The sequence below is a fragment of the Rhamphochromis longiceps genome, linkage group LG19 (genome assembly GCF_057381845.1).
Source record: "Rhamphochromis longiceps isolate RC_006_pf linkage group LG19, R_longiceps_female_GT1.1, whole genome shotgun sequence".
Lineage (NCBI taxonomy): Eukaryota > Metazoa > Chordata > Actinopteri > Cichliformes > Cichlidae > Rhamphochromis > Rhamphochromis longiceps.
In genome coordinates, this window is record NC_140575.1 from 10,560,412 (window position 1) to 10,584,951 (window position 24,540).

The 24,540-nt window shown below is 43.9% G+C and overlaps 1 protein-coding gene, 1 long non-coding RNA gene and 1 other non-coding gene across 4 annotated transcripts; 1 reads left to right on the forward strand and 2 right to left on the reverse strand.

Moving 5' to 3' along the window:
* Positions 1-1,654: 1,654 nt before the first annotated feature.
* Positions 1,655-24,247, forward strand: LOC146646229 (uncharacterized). Of its 2 annotated transcripts, XR_014908714.1 has the most exons (6): positions 1,655-1,758; positions 2,217-2,270; positions 12,491-12,628; positions 12,735-12,801; positions 12,934-12,985; positions 24,112-24,247. It is a non-coding gene; the product is annotated as an uncharacterized LOC146646229 (long non-coding RNA). The 2 variants fall into 2 exon arrangements; XR_014908715.1 differs by lacking the exons at positions 1,655-1,758; positions 2,217-2,270 and having other exon boundaries at positions 12,505-12,628; positions 12,888-12,985.
* On the reverse strand, positions 7,637-12,423 carry dkc1 (dyskeratosis congenita 1, dyskerin). Its single transcript, XM_085390676.1, has 15 exons — positions 12,324-12,423; positions 11,403-11,458; positions 11,234-11,320; positions 10,790-10,881; positions 10,530-10,714; positions 10,233-10,297; positions 9,929-10,055; positions 9,716-9,846; positions 9,363-9,506; positions 9,057-9,177; positions 8,755-8,873; positions 8,579-8,682; positions 8,219-8,261; positions 7,996-8,145; positions 7,637-7,871 (listed from the first exon to the last, which is right to left on the reverse strand). Exons 1-15 carry the CDS (start codon positions 12,337-12,339, stop codon positions 7,809-7,811), a joined length of 1,503 nt encoding a protein of 500 aa, XP_085246802.1. The 5' UTR covers positions 12,340-12,423; the 3' UTR covers positions 7,637-7,808.
* Positions 8,939-9,015, reverse strand: LOC146646231 (small nucleolar RNA SNORD83). Its single transcript, XR_014908971.1, has one exon. It is a non-coding gene; the product is annotated as a small nucleolar RNA SNORD83 (small nucleolar RNA).
* Positions 24,248-24,540: the final 293 nt, after the last annotated feature.

A 24,540-nucleotide genomic window follows, 5' to 3' on the forward strand; every position in this document is an offset into this window, starting at 1 on the left:
AAAAATAAGAAATAACAAAATAAGCTAATTATTAAAATGATATTTAAAATAATAAAATTAGCACAAATAGCAAAAACAATAATAAAATAGTATAAAAATGATGATGAGAATTACATTTAAAACAATAAAATCAGGGTCAGACTGTGTCATGAGCCAAAGAGTAAAAATGGGTTTTAAGACGTGTTGTAAAAGTGGACAGTGAAGGGGCCTCTCTAATGTGCTGGGGCAGAGAAGGCCCCGCCCCCTCTGAGCTTCCTCTTGGACCTGGGTACCTCCAGGAGCAGACCTGGGGGGTGGGTAAGGACAAAGAAGCTCAGAGAGGTAAGTTGGGGCAAGACCATTTAAACATTTAAAAACAAACATGAGAATTTTAAAATGAACTCTAAGATATACAGGCAGCCAATGGAGTGAAGCCAAAACAGGAGAAATCTGCTCTCTCTTTCTAGTCCCTGTCAGGACTCTTGCTGCAGCATTTTGGATTAACTGAAGGCTTTTCAGGGAGTTTTTAGGACCTGATAATAATGAATTACAGTCGTCCAGCCTGGAAATAATAAATGCATGAACTAGTTTTTCAGCGTCACTCTGAGACAGGATATTTCTAACTTTAGAGATGTTGCGCAAATGGAAGAAAGCAGTCTTACATATTTGTTTAATATGTGCGTTGAAGGACATGTCCTGGTCAAAAATGACTCCAAGGTTCCTCACAGCATTACTGGAGGCCAAGGTAATGCCATCCAGAGTAAGAATCTGCTTAGATACTATATTTCTAAGATTTTCAGGGCCGAGTACAATAACCTCAGTTTGATCTGAATTAAGAAGCAGAAAGTTAGCGGCCATCCAGGTCTTTATGTCTTTAAGACATTCCTGCAGTTTAACTAATTGGTGTGTGTTATCTGGCTTCATGGACAGATAGAGCTGGGTGTCATCAGCATAGCAGTAAAAATGTATGCTATGTCTTCTAATGATGCTGCCTAAGGGAAGCATGTATAATGTAAACAGAATTGGTCCTAGCACTGAACCCTGTGGAACTCCATAATTAACTTTAGTGTGCATTTACATGAACAAATTGGAGTCTATTAGATAGATATGATTCAAACCACTGCAGTGCAGTACCTGAGCACCCACAGCGTGCTCTAATAGGATATTATGGGCGACAGTAGGGCCGGGTATCGTCAGTGATTTCTAGAATCGATTCAATCCACAATTCGATTCGGGGAAATTTTGCCTCAGACAGAAATATTACAATTCAGCTCATGCATCAGTACATTTCCATATTTTTATATCTATAAAAAGAACGCTGACAATTGTGAGACTTTATCACAGAAAAACATCTAGGTGATTTTCCTGGCCTGGGATTTTATAAAAATATTCTGCAGTAGATCAAAAACAAAAGAAAACCATGAATCAGCATCTGAACCAAGGGCATAGATTTGGCATGGACGGAAGGGACGTGTCCCCACCAGCGATCCAGCGATTACTGAATTGTCCCCACCAATAATTTGATCTCTTCGAGTAAAGAAAAACAACCCGATAGAAAGAAAAAACGATCTGTCAGCGTCTCATTCACCCAGCGGTGCAGAAAGAGTTAAATTACTTCTCTACTGGAGTCCTACGTCATGTGACAAATATGGCCAATGTGATTGGCTGAGCCTTTCAGGGAGCTCTGTTTAGTTTTAGCAGCGGCAAACCTGCGCTGCGAGGAGGACGGCGGCAAAAAGGAAGAATCTGGATATAAGAAAGTGTTTTTCAAAGAAACCTGTAAGTCACTTAAAGCAAAGCTCACTCATAAAATGTGTCCGTCATAATAACGTTACAGGCTATGCTAGGTTTTGGCGCACATCAGTCTAAAATTGTATGTAACCATGAATAACGTGTTTTATAAACTAACTGCACAACATGCAGCACTATTAGTTCTCTCAGTCTCAGAGCAGCATTTCTAATTTTGATTGAAACTGTCAGAAAACAGCAGCCTCGAGCAGCCAGGATATAAGTTTACAGAGGCTGTTAAATAATTTCATCCTAATGGCACTGACATATTCATAGGAATAGTCACGATTTTGCAAATATTCCACCTTGTAGTGCAGTTTGCACAAATTGTTGTAAAAACGCACTCACCCTACAAACATTACTGATGAGTCAAGATCTGCACAAAGTGACAGAAACACTGAAGCAGCTCCACATTTTATTCTTATTGTCATGTATGTCCTATTTGTCAGGTGACAGAAGAACCAACACAAAGCTCAGAGAGTAATGGTGACACAAGATCACAGGTGAAATTGGATGATGACTTGTTGGTTCATGACTGTATTTGAAGCACATGTCTGACTGCATGTATGTGGAGTGTCTCACTGTTGTTTATCAGGTGACAGAGGCAGCTCTGCCATGTTGTAGCTCAGAGGTGAAGAGGCGAGGTCACAGGTGACTGGCTGATGATTTGGTGCTATAGATTAACTAGTATTTATTATCATGACAATTGTCAGGCTGCTTTTAGTCATCCCAGTATCCTCAGTTGAGGCTGAAAGAAGCTTCAGTGCTCTCAGAAAACATGGCTAAAGTCAACAATGACTCAAATGAGATTAAACAATGCTGCTGTATGTCCACCAGGAGAGACTGGACAGTATAGATGTAAAACCAATATGCCAGCAATTTATCTCTGTTAACGAGAGGAGAAGGCATATGTTTGGCTGCTTCACATAGTGGACATTGAGTTGTTGTGTGGGACACCAGTAGCATTAATGTCTGTTGCTGTAACAGTAGCTCATGCTTAGAATAGAAAATCCCAGCTCACTGATCTGATCGGGGCAATAATGTGGCTAAAATGTTGCATAATGTTGCTGAGAGATCTTTTACTTTGTGGCAATCTTAGATGGACATAAACCACCAGGTCATTCAGTGTTCCCTTAGTGCTAATGTATCAGAGATGTTGGTGTAATGTAACTGAAGTAATGTTGTTAAGTCCTTGAACTCATATTCGTTTATTGTCATGACTGTATTTCAGGGCTGGACTGGCCATCGGGCATACCGGGCATTTGCCCGGTGGGCCGCTAGTGATTTTTCGTTTTTATGGGCCAATGGGGTTTTCTTCCTTTTCTTTTTTTTTTTTAACGGTATAAATGAACAGTGGTGGATTGGCCAGTTGGTCATGATCAACTCTGGGCTGGACCAATTACAGCCGAGGAGGTCAAACTTTAAAGTCAATGTGAAAAGGAACGCGATTTGTCCCATACTACTTCAGCTAGAAAGTTGCTAATTCAATCATGAAACTGATCAATGATCAGCTGATCGGCTTTTTTCTCTGCATCAGAAAGAGGAAACCAGCGGAGGTCGCATTAAACAATAGCAGCACGTTTAAGCTTGATCAGCTGTTGTTAGCATTTATTTAATATTAATTTCTAGTATCAGCTGATGTTTGCTGGAGCCACAGCTGTAAAGCTGCTGGTCATGATGTCGGTTTGGATATGTGGTGAGAGGGAAACATGAAGATGAAACCAGGAGATGTCCTTACTGAATCATCAGAGCTGAACAGGTGATGGAGAAACAGGTTTACCTTTTAGGTGACATGAATGAGTTGAAGTTATGAGCTGTTTCTGAGAGACAAATAACACCAGGATCCTTTTCTATGTAGCTGACAGCTGGTAACTGTGTAGGGGCGGGTCTAGCAAAGTGTTGCCAGGGGGCTGCCACAAATGATTATTTTGGTAGTCGACTAGTCACCGATTATTTTTGCAATTAGTTGACTAATAAGATCATCATCCGTTGAACGTAAAACGTACAGCTTATTGCACCAGCAGCATCTGCTCTTATATAACTATCATTAGCTTACAGCTTTAAGTGTTTAAGGTCTGTGCTAACTAAAAATAAAGACAAGATGACAGTTTATTAAATTTTAATGACATTTGCAGATTGTTTCGATGGAGTTTAATAAACTCAGCCGTCTGCTCCTTGGTATCTAAAATATAACAGGACACCGGAGTAAACTCTCGACCGTCTCACACTTCTGATAATCAGTTGTCCGCTTGACATTTATTCAGCTGTGTAAAAACTATAACTTTAATCTCAGCCAAACCGATTTACTCAGGAACAAATAAAACAGTGAAAAAAGCCAAACAATAACATTTTTAAGTTATCTAAGTGACTTATATATCATGTTTAACCTGAGTAGCGAAAGACAGCGGTGGGTTTGAAGCCGGGAGTCCGGTGTTCTCACGGCTCTAGTGAGCCTTGCCCCCGGCTCGCTATCGAGCTAGTGGGTAACAGACGTCTCCGAAAATGTCGGAGAGCTTTTGAAATTATGTGGTATCTTGATAAACTGAGCAGATATTTGAGGTTTACACATTTTCCCTGAAAATATGTTAAACGTTTATTTTGTGACCCAGAAAGAATAATAAGAGTAATATTAAAACCAACTAGCTGCCGCCATTGTTGGAAACTGAGCAGGGCCGCGCTATGAATTCTGGGACACAGCCTTCTTCTTCGGGGTTTAATGGCAGCTGGCATCCTTGTACATGCAGTGCTGCCATCTTCTGTTTCAGTCCGTTATTACACTCTTAAATCCTACTACTTATTCCTGCGTCTTTTGGGATCTTACAAAGCTTCAAACGACGCGTCGACTATTAAATTAGTCGTCGACGATTTTGATAGTCGACGTAATCGTGACTAGTCGACTAATCGTGGCAGCCCTAGTTGCCAGGGGGGCAGGTAGGGCATTAACAGGGAGAGGAGGGGGGCACAAAGAAATACTTTTCTTTCTTGTTCTCATTTAAAATGTCTCACTTTTAACAAATAATTATCTGAATCTTTCAACCAACGTTTTCATCTGATGTCAAATGTATAGAAATCCATTATTGTATTCAGTAAATATCAAGTCTAGTTAGTATATACCCTAGTAGGTTATAGTTTTCTTTACTTTGTTAAGGTACCATCTGTGCAGTCTGCAATTCTGTTGAAGAAAGATGTTGAATCTATTTAATTACTGGAGAAAAATAATAGATTTATGTGCATTTGTTGTATACGTGCATTAAATTTAAATCGGTTTTGTTAGTTAAGCATCTTGAGGCAGAGGGTGGGGGAGTGGTTCCCTACTTTTTTTCTTTGCTGGGAGTTGGCAACCCTTTTAGTTATAGGTATATGTAATTATAAATTAGGTGTTACTGTTCAGAATACCAGAATAGGGAAGGTGGTGTAGGTTTAAGCTTATTATAAAGTAGAGCTGGGCGATAGAACGATAACGATATGTATCGCGATATAACTTTTACTCGATAGAGAAATTAAGCTATCGCGATAGACCTCGCCGCTCTTGTCCTCAAAGGAAAAAAAAAAAAAAAAAAGGTCAGCCAATCCAAATTAAGTAGCGCAGAGCCGAACCAATCACAGCCGCAGCGTCACGTCGCGTGGCTTGTTACGTACAGCACAAGTGCCAAGCCGCACGTGTGTTTGTTTGGGAAGTAGCCAGCGGGTAATGGAGCCAGCGTGTAATGGAGGAAATGAGTGTGCCGACTAGAAAAATCAACCGAGCGTGACCGAAGAGAAAACAGATGATGGTTCCAATGCCGGAGAGATTGTCAAACGGAAGAGCCATAGAAGTTCCGTAGTGTGAAGGTATTTCGGCTATTTCAAGTCTGACAAAAAACAGAGTAGCGTGCACTGTAAATTGTGCCGAAAGCAATTCTGGAAATACAATAAACTGGTGCATGCGTCACACTGTGCGCCACGTTATTGTTTCGGTGAAATGAATTTCTACAATACTGTTAATTCTACTCTCTGCAGTGTTTAAATGCTTACATATACACACAGTTACTGTCCCTCCACACATACGACTCGGTTCTGCTTCTATGCCCCAGCTTTGTTTACTTTTTCCCACCGAGGCTTCTAGACTTCTGATTGGCCAACATTTCGGCACGGTTAGGAATCTAGCGCCACCTGCTGCTTTGGCATGTTCATAGCAGCGTTTTCCTTCATTTCTGCCTTTATGTGTGGACGGGATTATTTTTTTAAACGAAAACGGAAAATCTCAGTTTTCAAAAATACCCGTGTACGTGTGGACGTAGCCTCAGTCTCTGACTGGAAGCGCTAATTCGTCATTCGGCTTTTGTCAGACTAAACTAACTGTTAAAACTGTTTGAAAAGCTCAGCTATACAACAAGGAGAGATTGAGAATTTCCTTTTAGTTCTCAGTTTATTTGATATTGACAAAAGTTAGTCAGTTTTGTCTGTTCTTCTGTAAAACAAACTAAGATTTATTTTTAGAATTAATATTTTGTTTCTAAGTGGAATTGACAATTTAGTCTGTTTCGTTTGTTCTATTTTGAAACTTAAACGCTTTAGCGGCTGCCTTTTGTGTAGTTTGTAATATTTGCCTTTATTTATCTGAAAAAGTCTCATGTTCCTTAAGTACATCTACCCTGTTGAACTTATTATGGGAAATAAATATTTAAATAAAAACAAGCTGCTGATTATTTCACATTTTACTTGTGAGCAACAGCACATTTAAATCTTACAAATATAGTTATTTGGCTTATATCGTGATAGATATCGTTATCGCCTGAAATGAAAAAAACATATCGTGATATGAAAAAATCTCATATCGCCCAGCTCTATTATAAAGGCTTTAAAGGATTTAGGACTTTTCCTATAATACCATGGTGGGCCGGTCACTAGTCAAAATGCCGATATTTTGTCCCAGTCCAGCCCTGTTATTTTCCCCTGTTATATTCCAGCGCCAAAACATCAGAATCAGCGAGCTGTCAGCTTTCAGCCCCAACCGTGTCGTCGGTGAGAAAGACTACATCTCACCGATTCTGATCCGTCGGCGCTTTGTGGTCTCTGTGCAGAAGCGTGTTACTGCTCTCATTTACTGTTTTAAATGTTTGGTGGTTGTTGAAATTCTGTGAGATTTAACCTGAGATTCTGGCGTTTCAGGAAAAATAAATTTAAAAATCGATTCAGGATTTTAATGAATCGATATCACATTATCCAAGCTAGAATAGATTTTAATCGATAAACAAAACCCACTGCTAGTCGACAGTATCGAATGCTGCACTAAGGTCTAGCAGGACAAGCACAGAGATGAGTCCACTGTCAGAGGCCATAAGAAGATCATTTGTAACCTTCACTAAAGCTGTTTCTGTGCTGTGATGAGCTCTGAAACCTGACTGAAACTCTTCAAATATTTTTTTTCTAAGGGTAAAAATTTTACTTTTGAAGAAAGTCATTATTAATTAAAGGACTGCTCAGCTTAACGGAGCACTGACCGTCAGGCACTGTAATTATTTATTTGGGACTAACACTAAATCAGATTAAAAAGGTCTGAGGAATTAAACTCTGACTAAGGGCCAGTGGGATGATAACAGGACTGGTTTCTGAGCTCAGGTGGAAAAAGCTCAGTCAGGCTTTCAAATGAATCTAAACATGTCTTGATTAATAAGCTAAAGTGGAAAGTTGCTGCCACACCCCCTCCTCTACCATAGTTGTTGCATTTCAGGAGGAAATGTAATGAGATTACAACCAGACCAGCTACAATTTTCTCAACTGTGTCCTGAAGTCACATAATGACATATACAAGTATATGATAAAGCTTTTATTTCTGGTCCGAGGTCAAATTTTCAAAAAACAAACCAAACAAACAAAAAGCTCAAGCTCAGTTTCAGAACAAAAAACATTTAATCTTAAAAGTACAAACAGGTATTTACAGTTTAAAAAAATATTTTTACAAAATAACGTTATGTTCTGCTTGCATGCAGAACTCCCACAACCATCTGCACTCAGGGTTGACGTGGGCCGGGTCTCGCCACCCGTTCACCTGAGACTCCTTACTCTGTGTCACCTTCCTTTTGTTTCTTCTTCTTCTTCTTTTTCTTTGCGCTCTCCACAACCTGCAGGAAGAAGCCATGATGAAAACACGAGTCACACGCACACTGTTGAAAAATGCAGACAAGCCTCTGTGCAGTCGTTTAAGAGTTTTTTCCTGCTGCACAGTTAGGTCACAGACGCACTCACCTGTGCTTCTGGGCCCGTGTCCTCCGCCTCCGCCTCTGCCAGCTTCAGCCTCTTCTCCTTTTTCTTCTTTTTCTTCTCTTTCTTTGCCTCCTCTGCAGACGGTGTGCTGGGTGGCGTTTCACCTTCACTCTCCGTCACCTCCCGCTTCCTCTGCAGATCAGAGCTCAAAGGTCAGCATCAGCTCAGACTACACCTGATTTGAGTGATTACTGTTCGAGTTTACCTTTGTTGAAGCATCGCCCGACTCCCCGGTCGCCTGGGAGACACTGTTTAAAAACAAACAAACCAAAACCTTAAACACTTCCTGCTGAACTCAGAAGAGTGACAGCTGGGGTGGACATTGTCACATGACTGTTCTCAGGCGAGCTGCAGATCAGCAGGAAGCTGAGTGAAGGAGCCCAGACCCGAACATTGCTGTCGCAGACTGACTCCCTCGGAGAGCACGCCAGCTCGGCGAGGGATAACTGTCTGCTTCACCTGCCCGACTTTACCTCACGCTACAGAATCATCTTCAGGTGTTCTTACTGTGTCCGAATAAGAAACGTGCACCTGTCCTCCACTTGGACCCCACCCCTGCACGTACCTGTAGTCGACGTACTGGTCCTTCCAGTCGGCCGGCGTGCTGCCATTGGGCTTGCCGTGTTTGTCGAGCAGTCCCTTCTGAATCAGCATCTTCTTATGACTCGCCTGATTAACAAAAACTCGTTAAACACTCGATCGGGTTATTCGCTCACAGCTGATCAGTGTTGTCAGGCGCACCTTTGGTCCCAGGCCCCATTTGCGGGGATACGTGTCCCTCTCCATGATCACCCTCTTGATCTTTGCCACCACGCCATGGTCACATGTGGATATCACTGCTGTGGTCATCAGCGCCACCGCTGCACAAAAACAAACTGGTCAATGACCCCATCGCTAATTGATAACCTCAATCGAGCAGAGGCGGAGCCATCAGTTATGGGTGATAGATAGCAAGTCATCACGGCCCGAAAGCTGCTGCAGCTACTCAACTCATCACGTGGCTTCACCTGACCAGGACGTGACGGCATCACACACTAACTCACCTGTGCAGATGGCCTCGCCCTTTGTTGTTATGACAACGATATCCTGGTTCACCTCGATGCCGTCTTCATACCTGAGCACACCTGGCAGCATGATCTTGGCTCCGTAACAGATGGCGTTCACCTGCAGACAGATGTTTTCAGTGTCACCTGTGCAGGTAAAATTCAGCAGCTCATCAATGACTGTTAATCTCGCTGACAAACAGGTGAAATACGGCGAGCATCTGCCTGACTTTCACCAAACAGGTGACCTCCACTTTAACATTCACAGTTGTTTTCTAAACTGGGAGGATGGCAAGGAAGACTCACGGCGCTGTCCTTCATCACGAGGCGTTTGTGTGACACAAGCAGCTTCTCAAGCGGGAAGATGACTCGGCGCAGGTACGACTCGTCTTTGTTGTGGTCGAACTGCCACTGAGCGTCCAGCACGTCGTGCATCGTCACCAAATTGTCCTGAAACAGAGATCCGGTGAGTGATGTCATCATTAAGTGCTGCGATGTCATGTCGGCGATACTCGGGTTCGGGGTTTGGACACGCCATGTCCACCACCTCTCCATCGCCGTCTCTGTGTCAAAGTTCAATTGACAGACCTGCACCGAGCAGCGGGCCTGGACTCAACACTTTGAAACCACAGTGACATCACACAGGAAGTGACGCTCACCTTCTCTCCCAGGACCCCTGACCGGACCCTCCTCAGTTCCTGCATCTGGCCTCCAACGCCGAGCATCAGCCCCAGGTGGACGCACAGCGTGCGAATGTATGTCCCCGCCTCACAGCTCACCCAGAATATACCTGCAGGAAAGACGTGACCTGTGACATCACTGCGCCCCCACACAGGTGAAGCGATTAAACGCCAAATGATCGTCTCGCTCACCAAGCCTCCTCTCGGGGTCGTACTCAATGAGTTTGCTCTCGTAAATCGTTCGAACTCTCAGCTGACGTTTGACGGCGGCGATCAGTGGCGGCCGCTGGAACAGAGCGCCCGTCAGCGTCTCCAGCCCCTGCAGATATAATCCCAGTCAGTGGAGGTCACATGACTGGCAGCCAGCCAATAAGAGCTTCAGGAAAACTGTATTAGGATGTTTTTAATCAAAAAGGAGCTTTCTTATGATCGATAAGCACGCCAATCAATACTCGAGCAGATCGATGAGCGAGCGCTTGGCGGCAGGAAGTCTTACCCGGGCCAGAACGTGCTCGCTCTCGATGGCGTTGTGCAGCCGAACTATTCCCACGTACTCTTTACCTGCAATAAACACAGAGAGCAGTGAGGCGGCAGCAGTTTACTGGGCCCACGCCTTGGCGAGGGGCAAAGACGGCGAGCCGGACTACAGAGGTGAACCACTTCCTGTCAGCTGATCATAAACTGGTCACAGCAATTGATCGCTGCAAAGGTGTGACCTGCCACACGTGAACCAATCTTCTGTGTGGCATCACAATGATCACCTCCAACAGGAACAGGAAGTGGTAATCATTACCTGCACTTTGTTGGGACTTGACCAACCGGGTGGCTCGGTCGATGCAGACGATCAGGCAGCCCGTGACCTTCGGGTCAAGCGTGCCGCTGTGACCCGTCTTCTCGACTCGAAGGATCCGCCGGATCCACGCCACGACCTCGTGGGATGATGGGTTTGCTGGTTTGTCAAGGTTAATGAAGCCTGACCTGACAGGAAACAGCAAGTAGAATCAGAGGGGCGCTGGGATGGCGTATTGGTGAGGTGTGTCGGCGGGGCGGTACCTGACATAGTCGTGGATGTTCCTCTTCAGTGGGTTGCTGCCGCTCGGTAACGGCGTGTAGTGCGCCGTCCGGATATTCAGCTTATCAAAGTTCTGCAGATAAAAAACACACACAGAACGTCACTTCCTGTTTGAAGAGCAACACAGCACACTGTCAGGCTCTTGGATATGGGTTGCAGTGTCATATGATCAGAACAGGAAGTCGTCTTGGCAGCGGTCGAGTTGCACCGTTCTCTTGGCGAGGTTCTGTCTGTCGTCCGGCAGAACGCCGGGACGCTGCCAGGACCCCAACCGAGAGGCTCCGCCCCCAGAACGGGAGCAGAAGCACCGACTGCGACTCAAAGGCAGCACTCAGCGAATGGATAAACAGGCTCATCACATCACATGACCATCACTTGACAGGAAGTAGTATGGTGACAATAACAGGCAGACTCAGGTGACCTACCTTTAGCAGCAGTGGCCATTGCGACGTGTCCAATGAGGCGACTTTGGACTCTGGGCGGATGAAGAAGTCCCCGCTCTGCTGGACTTCCTGAACAACAAAAACAAGAAGTTTGTTCACACACTTCACAGTGCCAGGCGCTGAATTGGCGACCTCTGACCTTCTGACTCACCCCAAGATCTTCTTCACTGACTCTCTTCACTTTCTTCTTCTTCTTCACTGACGTTGCTGAAAAACCAACAAACCTGACATCAGGGTGACAATGAGCATGCTCAGTCTGCAGGCAGACTTCTGTCTTTGACCTGCTTTAAGATGATCTAACACAAAAGGTGGGAAAAAAAAAAATCTGGTGCCAAAATGGTGACGACACGAACTGTAATTATTTCACAGGTTAAATCGGCTCATTCTTCTCTCCCTCGTGCGCAGCTGCACAACCACGTGGCCTCCCTGCCACACGTGGTTGTTAGCATGAAGTGGCTAATACACCGAGCTAACAGGCCTTGCTCAATTGCTCAACTTATCAGTAATCAGGCGATTAATAATCAAGATGTTTAACGCGGCCGCAGATCGATGCAGTGAACTGGACCCGATCGTAATAATCAATTAGTGATCGATCCCAGCAGAGACTGACTGAAAGTGATTCAAACCCAGCTCAGTCGGCACCGAGACCTCCCAGCAGCTCAACCAAACCTGCAGATCGATTAAAATCCGCGGATTGATCCGATCCAGCTCACTGATCAGATCCTACCAACACACGATCCACCTGAACAGTTAAAGTCAGTTTGCGGTTGCACACGTGCTGCACACACGCAGACACACACTGTCACGTGTACCTGAGCTCGAACCGGTCCCCAGATCATCCTAACCTTAAACCCAACAAACAGACTCAGAACATTCACGATCAAAAGGCGTTTTTTTCTGGAAAACGTGTTTTCTGCTTTTTAAACGCAGTTCTGCTCAGTCGAAGAGGCTGCGCGTAGCGAGCGGATGTGCGCAGGCGCGGAGGTTCTGGTTCTGTCCAGTCTCTTACGTGAATTTGATTCTGATTAAAACTAAAAGCTGAAAGTTTGGAAGAGACGAGCCTCGTGCTTACCTTCTGTGTCCGCCATCTTCCGTCGACTGAGCGCGCACCGCGACCCCTTCCTCCTCTTCTCCCCCTGCTCCTCCTTCTTCTTTGGTGTTGGCAGAAGCGGAGGGGTTTACCGCCACCTCGTGGTGTGGAGATCACCAAACGTGTCTTTCATTCCTCGCTTCTTCCAGATTTCAGAAACAGGAGCGACCTGAAGGTCAAAGTTCAGACTGAGTGACTCCCACTGTGACTCCTCCTCAGTGTTACTACATGTCCTGATGGGAAAGTGGACATGTGAGTGAGGCTCCTCCTGTGTGACCAAACTAGGGGTGGGTTTAAAAAATCGATTTCCCGATTCAAATTTTTGAATAGTTTGAATAACGCAATACCGATTCATTAAATCCTGAATCAACTTTTTAAAATATAAATGTACAGAGCGTGGATCGTTCACCCGACGACACGAACACGCTGTCGGTGCACTGCATCACTTCAGCAGCATCAGGTAATGTTCATATGTGGATCAGAGTTTTCTTCCGTTTTTGATCTACTTTTTATTAAGTTTTTCCTTTTTCTACATATAAACAAAAGGAGAAGAGAAGGATTACATTTGTTCTTCCTGACCTTTGGTGTCCAGGTGACTTCATCTGTGTTTAGGGCCAAAAAGAAGAGCAGAGGAAGAAGAGCAGGTAATCAATCAATCAATCAATCAATCAATCAATCAATCAATCAATCAATCAATCAATCAATCTTTATTTATAAAGCACTTTTCATACAGCAATATAGCACAAAATGAATTACATGGTTAAAAGCAGCCCACCCTACCGTGCCCTCCAACTCACTCCCCACACTCTCATTAACATAAACGATCATGGATACATACCCCCCCCCCCCCACGCACACACACACACGCACACTTAAAGAGTAAACTTGGGCTGGGCACACATGAGCCAGGTGAGGAAACAGTATCACAGGGAGCCATCTGCACCGGGAGCCGGTCACAGACCGCAGCCTCCAGGCCGGGCACACAGCAGGAGGGAGACAAAGAAGCCCCCCCAGCCAGGCTGAGAGGACCCCCAGAGCCCCAGCAGCCACGGTCGATCACAGCCCCGGTGCAGAGAGCGCCCTCCGAGGAAACACTGGAGCTATGACCCAATAAGAGTATATACAGAATAAAAAGATAAAATAAATAAGAATGGGGTTCAATATAAATATAAATATAAATAGAGTAAGAAGATAAAAAATGAATAAGAATAAAATCAATAAATATTAGGTAAAGCCTAAATTAATAAATAGAATAACAGGATAGAATAAATAAGCATAAAATAAATAAACGTTAGGTGAAAGCTAAATTAAAAAGGTGGTTTTGAGCCTGTTCTTAAAAACATGTACGTTCTCTGCGGCCCTGAGCTCCTCCGGCAGGCTGTTCCACAGACGAGGACCATACCACTGAAAAGCTGCCTCTCCGTGAGTATGTGTCCTGACTTTGGGAACAATCAAAAGGCCAGCACCAGAGGACCTCAGGGTCCGCGAGGGTTCGTATGGTAAAAGCAGATCTGAGAGATAAGAAGGCCCAAGACCATTAAGACATTTAAAAACCAATAAAAGAACTTTAAAATCGATCCTGAAACACACGGGGAGCCAATGCAGCGATTCTAAAACCGGTGTAATGTGGGCCCGCCCTCTGATCTTCGTCAGCACACGAGCTGCAGAGTTTTGTAAAAGTTGTAAAGGTGAAATATTATTTTTGGGGAGACCAGAGAGCAGGGCAGTAATCAATGCGACTGGTAATAAAAGCATGCATCAGCATCTCCGTGTTGGCCCGAGAGAGAATAGGGCGGACTCTGGCTATATTTTTAAAATGAAAAAATCCAATTTTGGTTACATATTTAATATGTGGGATAAAACCAAGCTCAGAGTCAAAAATAACACCCAGGTTTTTCACTTGTAGCGAAGGACATAGTGAAAATGCCTGTAATTTAGACAAGAGTTTCTCTCTCTGAGCCTCAGGACCGATGATTAAAACTTCAGTTTTGTCCTGGTTAAGCTGTAAAACGTTTTCTGCCATCCAAGATCTTATATCTAGAATACAGTTAAAAAGAGCATCCATTGGTCTGGTGTCATCAGGAGACACGGAGATGTACAGCTGCGTGTCATCAGCGTAACTGTGGAAGTTCACTCCATGCCTCCTGATGACACTGCCGAGAGGGAGCATATACAAATTAAAAAGTACAGGGCCTAGAACCGACTCTTGAGGCACACCACATGTCATTTTATGGATCTTAGAGGAGCATGTATCCATACTCACTATAAAAGTTCTGTCTGAGAGACAGGAAGTGAACCAGTTGTGTACAGCACCAGAGAGGCCCACCATGTGTTTCAGTCTGTTTAAAAGAATAGCGTGGTCTACTGTATCAAAGGCTGCGCTTAGATCCAGTAGCACCAGGACTGAGAGCTTTTGGGAGTCCCAGTTACATCTAAGATCATTTAGAACCTTTAGGAGAGCAGTCTCTGTGCTGTGGTTCACCCTAAATCCAGACTGGAATATCTCCAGGATCTGTCTATCATTCAAAAAGTCATTAATCTGAGTAAAAACACGTTATTCTAAGATTTTACTTAAAAATGGTGAGTTGGATACAGGTCTGTATTAAAATCATTACAATCCAAATTGCTCTTCTTCAGAAGGGGCCTCACCACCGCCGTTTTAAAGGCAGCAGGGAAGACACCCAACTGAAGAGAGCAATTCATCATGTATAAAAGCTCAACCTCAAAAAATATAGTTTTTTAAAAAAAGTAAAGTGTTTTAAAGAGTGAAGAAGGGATTGGATCTAAAAGACATGTGGTGGGTCTCACTGTGGAGAAAACTTTCTGAAGGTTCTCAGCATTAACCAGGACAAAGCTGTCCAGTGTCTCCTCAGGTACAATCGAGCCCTCAGATGTGTTTACAATCATATCGTGAGAAGATAAAATATCAGATCTGATGGTGCTGACTTTTCCCCTGAAGTGGTCTGCAAACTGCTCACAGAGCGAGTCTGTGGGGGTTCTTTGGGAGCTGTTAAAATCAGGGTTAAATAAATGATCTATGGTGGAAAAGAGGACCTTGGGATTATTTTTGTTATCACTGATTATTTTGGTGAAGTATGAATTTCTTGAAACTTAAACTTGCAGCCACTTCAGAGGTTAGATAGCGCCTCCTCACAGTTCGCACCGAGGTCTTCCGCTGAATAAAACCGGTGATGTTAAAAAACACACAGTAGTGGTCAGAGACAGCCAAGTCAACAACAGAGGACACCCTGGTGGACAGCCCATGGGTGATGACCAGGTCCAGAGTGTGTTGCTGCATGACGTGTTGCTCCTCTGTTGTTGCTGCGTGACGTGCTGGGTAAAATCCAAACAGTGAAGAATGTTTTAGAATTCTTTTGATGCAGGGTCAGAAGGATTATCTATGTGCAGGTTAAAATCACCGGTTAGAATTATCATGTTATATTTTGAGTGTATGTTTGTTAAAAATTCAGAGAATTCCTTGATAAAAGCAGCGCTGTCTTTAGGTGGTCTGTAAACTGTGACAGATAAAACTGGAGGGCTGCTAAAAACAATAGCATGAAATTCAAAAGTGGTAAAATGATCAAATAAAATGTGTTTGGAGGTGAGTGTGTTGTTGGCTAAAGATGCAGTCCCACCACCTCTCTCACCACTTCTAATAGAAAAAGAGAAATTAAAATTTGGTGGGGAGGCCTCAGTGAGAACAACTAGTGCATCCGAGCCCAGCCGTTTCAGTTAAAAATAAACAATCAAGTTTATTATCTAAACTTAAATCATTAATAATAAAAGACTTGTTCAACAGAGAGCGGACATTTAAAAGTGCCATACTGACTGAGACTGGTGGATTTTTGACAGTAGAGTTCAATGGATGTTGACATCTTTGAAGAGGCCGGAGGTTATTAATGTTTTTGGAGTTACTGGATTTATGATGATTCTGTTGCTCTCTGTTTGTGATTATGACGGGTATTGTGTTGACTGTGGGAGAGAGGTCCGAGTCCAGAGTTTTGTGTATTACTGTTAAAAGTGGAACAAATATAGGAGCTGGGACCAGAGGGACATCAGTCAGTGGCGGACAGATCAGCAGGTAATGTCGGTTTGGGGTAATGACAGGGCCGTGTGTGGGAGTGCTGTACGCCAAATGCCAAATTGGCGGACAGCAAACGGCGTCCCCAGGTGTTGAGGTGGAGCCCGTCTGCCCCCAAAAGCTGCCTCCTCTCCCAGGAACTCGTCTCAGAGCCTGTTACCTGGAGCTCTGATAGTGAGCCGTTTACCTCTGACATGCTGAAAACACACGTGCCGTAATGTGTGTGTGATGCACAGTGTTGGGTGTAAGATCAGATATTCCCATTTTTACAGCTGAGCTGCTGCAGTTTAACATCATTGCTAAGTTCATAGCTAAGTTAATGGTACTGCCTTTATGGAAGAGAGTCCTTGACTGTGTAAATCTGGAGTTTGGGCCCATTGCCATGTTATATGTATTATAAAAGTAATTCATATGTGGATAGGATCCGATTGGCTGTATGTGTCAGTGCGGTGTTCCCAGGCCAGCTGAGAGATTTCATCTCTCTAGCATATCCTGGATCTGCCCTGGGGCCTCATTTCGAAACACCTCCCAGGAGGCACCCAGGTGCAACCAACTTTCTCAACTGGCCACTTTCGATCCAGAGGAATAGCGGCCCAACCTATCTCCACAGAAGAGGCCAGCCACCCTTCAGAGAAAGCTGATTTCTGCTGCTTGTATCCGTAAACTCATTCTTTTGGGCACTACCTAGACCAGGGGTCGGCGAGCCGCATGCGGCTCTTTAGTCTTTATTTTGCAGCTCCGGGTGGTTTGGGAAAATAAATTAGAAGTATTTTGCTGAAGTGTATTTTATTTGTGTTTAGTTCTTTTTTTAACTTGTAGTTCTAAATTGGAAGATTATTGTTATATTGAAATATAAAAATAAAATTATATCTTTATTTTTTCATTGCTCAAAATAAGCGTCACACTCGTGGAAGCCGGTGTACCCGCCGAAACGCCGTGCATTTATCGAGACTTTCAACCCCAGGTAGGCCAGTTATGGATCTTCGGATCCACATTATGTCGGCAGCTGTTCTCCACCGTGAACTATGTTAAAAACAAACACCACTTACGCCTCACACGACAGTCCTACGTAAAGATGAAAGCCCCGATCTGCAGACGCTGTGCGCAGAGGTTCAGGGGCAGAAGTCCCATTGTAAACATACGACGGCAGACCCGACGATGTTTGCATGAACACGTTTTTCAGCATCTCTTTATTGACCACTTTTCACACGCGGTTGCTGTACGCATACAGCCGGCTGTAGCTCTTCAACAGCAGAGAGAGCACAGACTTTAAGGCAGTGAGGCGTGATTGCGGGTGCCGCTCAGGTGCGTCCGCTTCCCATGCAGCAGCACTGCAGACCACGCCCCGCCACACACATTAACCAGGTAATATACATATTTAGGCAGAATTTTGTAAATATCTATTTTTCATTTTTAGCAGCATAGTGCTTTTTTCCAATTACTTTTTAAAAGTCAGGTCAAGGCTCCAAAAGCCCAAAGGCGATACAAGGGTGGAGGCTCACAACAGTTTTTGTTTGCTGGATCATTTTAGTTCAGCGTCTTTCCTTTTGTTATATTTCTTTAAGAGTTCAAAATGTGTTAATTACATAAATGTACTTTTCTCTGTAGCACTTCATGGAGTTCATAAACAACACACCTTAGTTGCTCTGTGGATTCTTTTAAAAAGCAGTTCAAAACTTTTCTGTTCAAACAAGCCTTTTGTTGATCTACGCATTTTATAATCTTTACATTATTTACATTTGATCTTTTACATTGTGTATAATGTCTATTGTTTATTTTAATATTTGTGTACAGCGCTCTGTGGCTGCCTGTCTGTGAAAAGCGCTTAATAAATAAACTTTACTTACTTTAGTTGTTCACACAAAGCATAAAGGTAAAAAAAAACAACGTATACAGTGTTATCTTCATTTTAGATTTAAAAAAGTATTTGCGGCTCCCAGTGTTTTCTTTTGCGTGGAAACCGGGTCCAAATGGCTCTTTGGGTGTTAAAGGTTGCAGACCCCTGACCTAGACTATAGGTGAGGGTAGGGACGTAGAATGACAGGTAAATCAAGAGTCACTCTTTATCTCTTGCTCTTCCTTCCCCTCACTCGTGAACAAGACCCTGAGGTACTTAAACTCCTCCACTTTAGGCAGCAACTTGTCCATGACCTGGACTGAGCGCTCCACCCTTTTCCAATGGAGGATGAAGTCCTCGGATTTGAGGGAGCAGCTCCTACTCAGTACTCAGTTTTTATGACTGTCACGATTTACAAAGGCAGATCATGTGGAGATGAAAATGAAGACCCAAATGCAGACACCTTTATTATGGTGGAACTGAAGAATAAACAAAAGCAAAGAGCGACTACACAGAGCTAACAAACCCTAAACTGGGAATGGTAAACTGTAAATGGCCTGTATTTGTATAGCGCTTTACTAGTCCCTAAGGACCCCAAAGCACTTTACATATCCAGTCATCCACCCATTCACACACACATTCACACACTGGTGATGGCAGTCACTACAGCCACCCTGGGGCGCACTGACAGAGCCGAGGCTGCCGGACACTGGCGCCGCCGGGCCCTCTGACCACCACCAGTAGGCAACGGGTGAAGTGTCTTGCCCAAGGACACAACGACCAAGACTGTCCAAGCCGGGGCTCGAACCGGCAACCTTCCGGGGTGGCTGTAGCTCAGGTGGCAGGGCAGGTCAGCCACTAATCAGAAGATCGGTGGTTCGATCCCAGGCTGCCTCCTGGATGCCAAATATCCTTGGGCAAGATACTAACCCCATGTTTGCCTACTGGTAGTGGTCAGAGGGCCCGGTGGCGCCAGTGTCCGGCAGCCTCGCCTCTGTCAGTGCGCCCCAGGGCAGCTGTGGCTACAATGTAGCTTGCTATCACCAGTGTGTGAATGTGTGTGTGAATGGGTGAATGACTGAATGTAGTGTAAAGCGCTTTGGGGTCCTTAGGGACTAGAAAAGCGCTATACAAATGCAGGCCATTTACCATTACAGGACAAACTCCCAACTTTTGAGCCACGATCGCCTGGGAAGACTAAACACTACATGAAACTCGAAAACTTGGAACAAGTGGCATTGACGTTCTGTGTGTTTCTGTTTCTTCCGGTTTGCGTTCACACACAAGGAGCAGATCTTTTTGTGGACAACGTAGGTTTTTTTTAATAGTTCTTGTGCTTGGAGACTGTGAGCAGCCACGCTCCTGTTACTTACACCAGGGATGTGCCGTTCGGTCTCCGTAGCTCTGTGGTGCTGCATGTCAGTGAGTGGTCTGATGTTCCCTGTGAGCTGAGGAGGAAGAGTCGCAGATCCTGTGTCAGCAAACCGAAGGAGAAGGGACAGACCCGTCACTGAGCTGCTAGCTGTTAGAGTGAGGCCGTATTAAAAATTCAAATTCAAATTTTATTTGTCACGTACACAGTCATACACAGTACGATATGTAGTGAAATGCTTGGACAACTGCTCGTGACCTAAAGAAAACAAAAAAGGAAAAGGCTATGAATAAGATAGGAAATAAATATGAAAAATTAAAAAGGGTAAATTTAACTAGGAAGGAATAAAATATAAATTAAGGTTAAAAATGAAATAACTGTACAACACAAATTAGAATGAAGGGTAAATTTAACTGGGAAAGAATAAGATAAAATATATAAATTAAAGTTGAAAATAAAATAACTGTACAACAAAATACACAATATAGAACTATATAAGAATGTATGAAGAAATCTAAATATAAATAAATATATACACAATAACAGCAGCTGTACAAGTATTAACCGGAAATGAAGAATATAGTGACCAGTGTTGTGCAAAACCAAAGTCCAGAAAGTCCAGTGTGTGTGTAAGAACTGTATGTGTGGGTCAGTACTGTGTGGTGGTGTGATTGAGAGACCGTATCGCCTGCGGGAAGAAGCTCCTCCTCAGTCTCTCTGTGTTGGTCTTCAGGGAGCGGAATCGCTTTCCTGACCTCAACAGAGAGAACAGTCTGTTGTTGGGATGGCTGAGGTCCTTCACGATCTTCCTGGCCTTGGTCCAGCACCGCCTGCTGTAGATCGAGTGCAGGTCAGGGAGCTCGGAGCGGATGGTGCGCTCAGCTGACCGCACAACCCTCTGTAGAGCTCGTCTGTCCTGCATGGTGCTGTTCCCGAACCAGGTTAAGATGTTTCCCGCCAGGATGCTCTCTATGGTGCACGAGTAAAAGTTCCTGAGCACCTCCAAGGTGCTCAGGAACCACGTGCTACCACGTGCTGTTTGTATGTCCGACCCTCTGCTAAATGCAGCAACAGCTGCGATGTTATGTTACCAGCAGACTCCAAACACAGCATCCCCAGGCCTTTTCCAATCTGCCGATTTGAATTATATCTCTTAGTCCTGTACTCTGCTCACCTTCACCCAACACATTACCTACCACACCAGAGACTTTGGGGGGCTCAGATCACAGCCTGGTTCATCTCGAGCCTGTGGGTAAACCAGAGATGGTCTGAGGGACTGCTTCAGCTCCACTGTCTGGGGAGATCTCTGTGCTCGTCATGGGAGGACACTGACAGCATCACAAACAACATTAAGTTCTGTGTGGACAACACTGCGCCCTCTTGAAGGTATGGTGTTTCTCCAATAACAATCCCCGAATCAACCCTAAAATAAAGGAGAAGAAAGAACCATTACATCAAATAAGGTAGGAGCCGAGAGCTGAAGAAGGAAGATCAGGGATGGAGAAAACATCTGCAGGAAGAAGCGTGGCATCAGCTCCAGGCTCCTAAGGTGGTTGTGTTGTGTGGCATCATGGGATACATGTCTGGGGAAGGTGGGGAAAGTACCACGGTGCATCTACGGTGCACATAGAGTCGCAGGTTCTTCCTCCCAGCAGCTGTTTTAACCATGAACTTTGTCAATGAGGGACAATAAAGGATATTTATAGTCTATTCTATTCAGTACTTCTCCACTGTGTGAGGCACAGCGACAGATCAGAGTATTCATATCATTTCCTTAAACGTCCTTCATATATTCCATTGATGTTAGTGCTGTGAAGAATCTCCTGCACGTTTCTGTTAGTTTGTGCATCAGCGAAACAATGCAAACTATTATCACTGAATCATTAAAAAAATAATTAAAAAGAATTTTGTAAAAAACATAAACCTCATTAATTCATGTTTATTCACAACAGAACATAATATCGAGCGTTGTTCCGTTCTGTCCGAGGGATGATTCTAGCTGCTCTTTGGTGCAGTTCAGTTGGCGATGTTCTGGCTTTGTAGAGGTCTTTCTTATAAAGCAACAAACTATTTCTCCAGGCTAAATGATGATCCTCTAAATTTGTGACACGTCATTTCCTCTCCAGCTTACGAGTCATCTGCTTTAGGCTACGTGTTTGAGAATTATACCACGGAGTCAGGTACTTCTGATTAGAGACCTTAGTTTTCACAGGAGCTACAGTATCCAGAGTCGTACGTAGTGAGGAGGTAAAATTATTAACAAGATGATCGACCTCTGTTGGAGTAGTGTTCAGATAGCTGTTCTGCTCTGTGTTGGTACATGGCATTGAAGATGATAACAGTGGGTGGATTATATTCTTAAACTTCTCAATTGCCCCTCGGGGATAAATAAAGTCTTCGAATCTAAATTAGTTACAGCACTTTCAGAAAGACATCTACTGTGATGAAGTCTACTCCCCACTGCTGGGTAAATTATTGTAAATGTAAATTATCAGGAAATAATCACCTGTCCCATACAACACACTCTGATCTGGGCAACTAAGGGAACCAAACTGGAAAAATAAAGAACGGGAAGTTGGAAGCAGCACGGTGGCACGGTGGTTAGCACTGTTGCCGCACAGCAAGAAGGTCCTGAGTTCAATTCCACCATCAGGCCGGGGTCTTTCTGTGTGGAGTTTGCATGTTCTCCCCGTGTTTGCGTGGGTTCCCTCCGGGTACTCCGGCTTCCTCCCACCGTCCAAAGACATGCAGCTTGTGGGGATAGGTTGATTGGATAATCCAAATTGTCACTAGGTGCGAATGAATGTGAGTGTGAATGGTTGTCTGTCCCTGTGTGTTGGCCCTGCGACAGACTGGCGACCTGTCCAGGGTGTACCCTGCCTCTCGCCCTATGACAGCTGGGATGGGCTCCAGCGCCCCCCGCGACCCTGAAAAGGATAAGCGGAAGCGAATGGATGGATGGGAAGTTTGAAATGTTTGAAGGTTGAAAGGGAAATGATTTTGTTTGAGTGCTAGAGCTCGAGGATTAACAGGAACACGTTTGCTTTTGACGAGATTAATCTTAAAGCCAGAGCAAAAAAACAAAAAAACAAAAAAAAACCGAACCTCTACAAAAGAGACACGATTGGTGGGATGCACATAGAAGAAGGTCATGTGCATAAAGAAACAGCTAAACCACTTCCCACAACCTCATTCAACACTGTTCAACACAACAAAGAGATAATTCCACTCAACACAATCAAATGCTTTCTCTGGTTTTAGCGAAACAACTAATTCAGACAGGACAGCAGTGTGTGAACACTGAAAACCAGATGAAGCCCTTTAATGAAGCAGTTTTGTTCCTGTGAGAGAAGTCCAGGAAGAACCATCTCAAAATGAGCTGCTAACACTTTAGCCACGATTATATATAGCAGGTACAGGAAGTAGGGTCTTTTTTCACAAGTAGTAGTAGCATATTTGTCTTTGTTCAAGTCGGTTCAATTGTATTTATATAGCATCAAATGACAACAACATTTGTCTCAAGGTGCTTTATGCTGTAAGGTAAAATCCCTACACTGTAACATCTAACTGGTTCCCAGAACATAGTAAACTAAGGTTGGACAACTTGTTCATTGCAAGTGCATAGTACTACAAATAACATGAATTTTCTGAGAGATATATTAATTGTTTACCCACTGAAGAAACTCTTCAAGTTCTACTAAATTAAGAAAACAATTGGTGCCAACTTTTTAAAATTTTGTTTACACACAAATTAAATGTGACTAAATCACATGTTTTTTCTTATATTTCCAGTACAAGACCTACTATAAACCCTATAAGTATGATTCAAAAAGAATAATTAACAACACTTCCTGAAGTTAGAATCAGCCCAACTTCTATTTGAAATGCAAAGAAGTATATGAGCCAACATACCAGACACTGTTCTGCTGAACAACAAACTATTCCCACTATAGTAGATCGTTACAATTAATTATATTAATTGTGTATTTGCTTGTTAAACAATTTTAAACTTTAATAATCTCACAATGAAACTTACTCGGGCGCAGACCAGCTGAATTCAGAAAGTCACGTTTGTTTACAATCACATTGGGTTCAAAGGTGAAAGTGTATGCAATGTATAGGGCTGGGATTTCCAGGAATGGAAGGGGAACGGCTCCAAAACACACTACACACATCCGCTCCTCACTCTCCACTTACAAGTCCTCTTCGACACCTCACTGCCAGACTCAGGAAACAGGAACGGGTCCAGGAGGACAAGGAAACGCAGTTAGAACAGACTAGTACTTCACACTGGACCCAGAGGCGAACCAGGCTGTACTGACAAGAGTTACTCAACAATCCAACCAAGAAGTCCACTGAACCACCATGTTAAATAGTGGCTCAGGCAATCAGGCAGATCTGTGGCAGGTGGATGATTAAACCAGGTGCGTGGGCCAAGGTTGTGGGTGGCTGACACTCTTCCTCATTGCTTTCGTTTTAGTCACCCACTGCTGTGCTTGGCCCTGGAGTGTCCTCAGGGAGAGAGGAAATTAGGACAGGAGGCTTAATGGAATGCCTCTGTCCTATCACCTCATCCATGAGGGCAAGGGTTACCCTAACCCAGCAGTGGGCTTCCCACTGACCCCCTCTCCTGAGTCTGGATACTTGCAATCCTAAAGGCAGAGGAAATCAAAAATGACAGCAGGCAAGTAAAAACACCACAACAACTCTTAGTAATTGCACATTTATCAACCTGTGTTCTTATGAATTATCTTCTTGATAACACACATACATACTTTGTTTGTTTGTTTGTTTTTAAGTTGTCCCATTACTTTCTGGCCTGCAAGGGGTTGACTTTCCCCTTCTCCAGAATTTTCCCGGTTGACTCGAAGGGGTTAGATGTTCATAGGTCACTTGTAGAATTTCTGTT